At 50.3% G+C, this 2,248-nt stretch overlaps 1 protein-coding gene across 1 annotated transcript in view; it reads left to right on the forward strand.

Moving 5' to 3' along the window:
• Window positions 1-6: 6 nt before the first annotated feature.
• Window positions 7-2,248, forward strand: part of ZIC1 (Zic family member 1) — a 2,815-nt gene continuing 573 nt past the window's right edge. The window contains exons 1-2 of the mRNA XM_010001715.1: window positions 7-594; window positions 1,967-2,130. Of these exons, the coding sequence (XP_010000017.1) occupies window positions 99-594; window positions 1,967-2,130 (660 nt within the window). The 5' untranslated portion in view covers window positions 7-98. The remainder of the gene's footprint in view (window positions 595-1,966; window positions 2,131-2,248) is intronic.

Raw genomic sequence — 2,248 nt, forward strand, 5'->3', positions numbered from 1 at the left:
GACCCCACGGACACACCGATGCCGCGGGACATATACTTTTCCCGGGGCTGCACGAACAAGCCACCAGCCACGCTTCGCCTAACGTGGTGAACGGGCAGATGCGCCTGGGCTTCTCCGGAGACATGTACGGCAGACCCGACCAGTATGGCCAGGTCACCAGCCCCCGCTCCGAGCACTATGCCTCGACCCAGCTGCACGGCTACGGCCACATGAACATGAACATGGCAGCCCACCACGGGGCAGGGGCCTTCTTTCGTTACATGCGACAGCCCATCAAACAGGAACTCATCTGTAAGTGGATTGAGCCCGAGCAATTGTCAAACCCCAAAAAGTCCTGCAACAAAACTTTCAGCACGATGCACGAGCTGGTGACTCATGTCACGGTGGAGCACGTTGGAGGACCCGAGCAGTCCAATCACATATGTTTCTGGGAAGAGTGTCCAAGAGAAGGGAAACCTTTCAAGGCCAAATACAAACTTGTAAATCACATCAGAGTCCACACAGGTGAAAAACCTTTCCCCTGCCCTTTCCCAGGCTGTGGCAAAGTGTTTGCCAGATCAGAGAATCTCAAAATACACAAAAGAACTCATACAGGTCAGTATGTAAAGCTCTCTTTACTCTCTCTCTGTGTTATTCAGCATACTGTTTTGCTTTATTATGTTTTTAATGTATCATTTGCGTTGTTATTGAATGCACGCCAAGTACTTCTGGAAAATAAATTCTCAGATTTTTTTTGCTTCTTTAACGGTTGGCGGGAGGGAGGGAAAAAAGAGGAGGAAAAAGGAGAGCCAGAACAAATCTCAGGATTCTCGTCCATGTTTTTTTCTGGTTGTACGGAGAGGCTGTTGTAATGTTTATGCGTATAGAGCTGTGTAAATATCGAGTGATATAGCTACTATTTCTGCTTATTCACACAGGCGAAGATTTTTTTATTTTTTTTTTCGTCTGGCAGTTTAAAGTAGTTGGGGAAAAAAATGAAATCATTGTGCAAGCTCACAAATTAAAAGTGAACAATAGAACTTACAACTTGTCTAGTCAGTTTTGACTGATGTCGCTGAGATGTTGCAGCTCGAACATTGTGAGGTGGGGCTGAGGGGGGGGGACGCAGCAACCTGTCCTGTTTAAATTTATAGGTTTTAATTAATTGTTGTTTGGTAGTTTTGACTGTGGCACGATGAGAAATTGTGCTAAATATTGCAGGCAGCTCACCCGTCTCCCCTCCGTAGTTCAGGGCTTGCTAAATATTTAATTACGATAAGCGATTTTAAATAAACCGAGCCCGGCGCGTTAGTGTGTTATTGTTGTGCGGAGGGCAGGCGCCGGGAACCCTGAGAACTTTTCTTCGTCGCGGGAGATGGAAATGCTGCAGCCTCTGTGTGGGAGAGCTCTCTCCCCCTGTTCCCACCCCCGAGCGCCGAGAGGCAGCGGCCGCTTTCCCGTTCCCTTTTGAAGAGGGTTTGTGGGGCTGCCCTCGCGTTGTAAGCCCTGGCCGGATAATTTCCAATATTGCAAGAAAATACGGTGGAGGGGCTGGGGTGGGTGGAAGAGTAAAATAACACGAGAATGAGGTATAAAACCGGCAATAAGTCACTGAGGATGGTGTGTAAATACCACCACGTCTGCTCTCTCTCTTGGAGCGCTGCGAGGAGGGACAGTGCCAAAGGCTGGGGCTGCAAATGGAACTCCCTCCTGCGGGGAAAAAAAAAGAAAAAGAAAAAAAAGAAAAAGAAAAGTTATTTAACTCCCCCCCTGCTCCGAAATGGGCGCTCAACAGGGGCCAGAGGTGCGGAGAGGACAGAGAAGAGAAGCAAGATTGGGGATTTAAGCCTCGTTGCGGTTAGAAAGTTGCAAATGTTTGAAATGGAGCCCTGGGCTTCCCTCTGGCTGTGCGGTGGGGACAATGAGAGTTTCAGCCGGCCCTGCTTAATCAGATCCGTTTTTTCCTCCCCCCTTCCCTCTGCAATAGGTGAAAAACCATTTAAGTGTGAATTCGAGGGCTGTGACAGGCGCTTTGCAAACAGCAGCGACCGCAAAAAGCACATGCATGTGCACACTTCCGACAAGCCCTATCTCTGCAAAATGTGTGACAAGTCCTACACGCACCCCAGCTCCCTCAGAAAGCACATGAAGGTAAATGGAGGGCTCTCGGTGTGCGGGGCTTGGCCGCCGCCTCGGGCCTGCCCGGGGGAAGGGGCTGCGGGGGCTGCGGGCCGAAGCGCCGGGGCCTTGGGGCGGTCGTGGCGGAGCG

Source organism: Chaetura pelagica, unplaced genomic scaffold, assembly GCF_000747805.2.
Source record: "Chaetura pelagica isolate M959 unplaced genomic scaffold, ChaPel_1.0 scaffold807, whole genome shotgun sequence".
Taxonomy (NCBI): Eukaryota; Metazoa; Chordata; class Aves; order Apodiformes; family Apodidae; genus Chaetura; species Chaetura pelagica.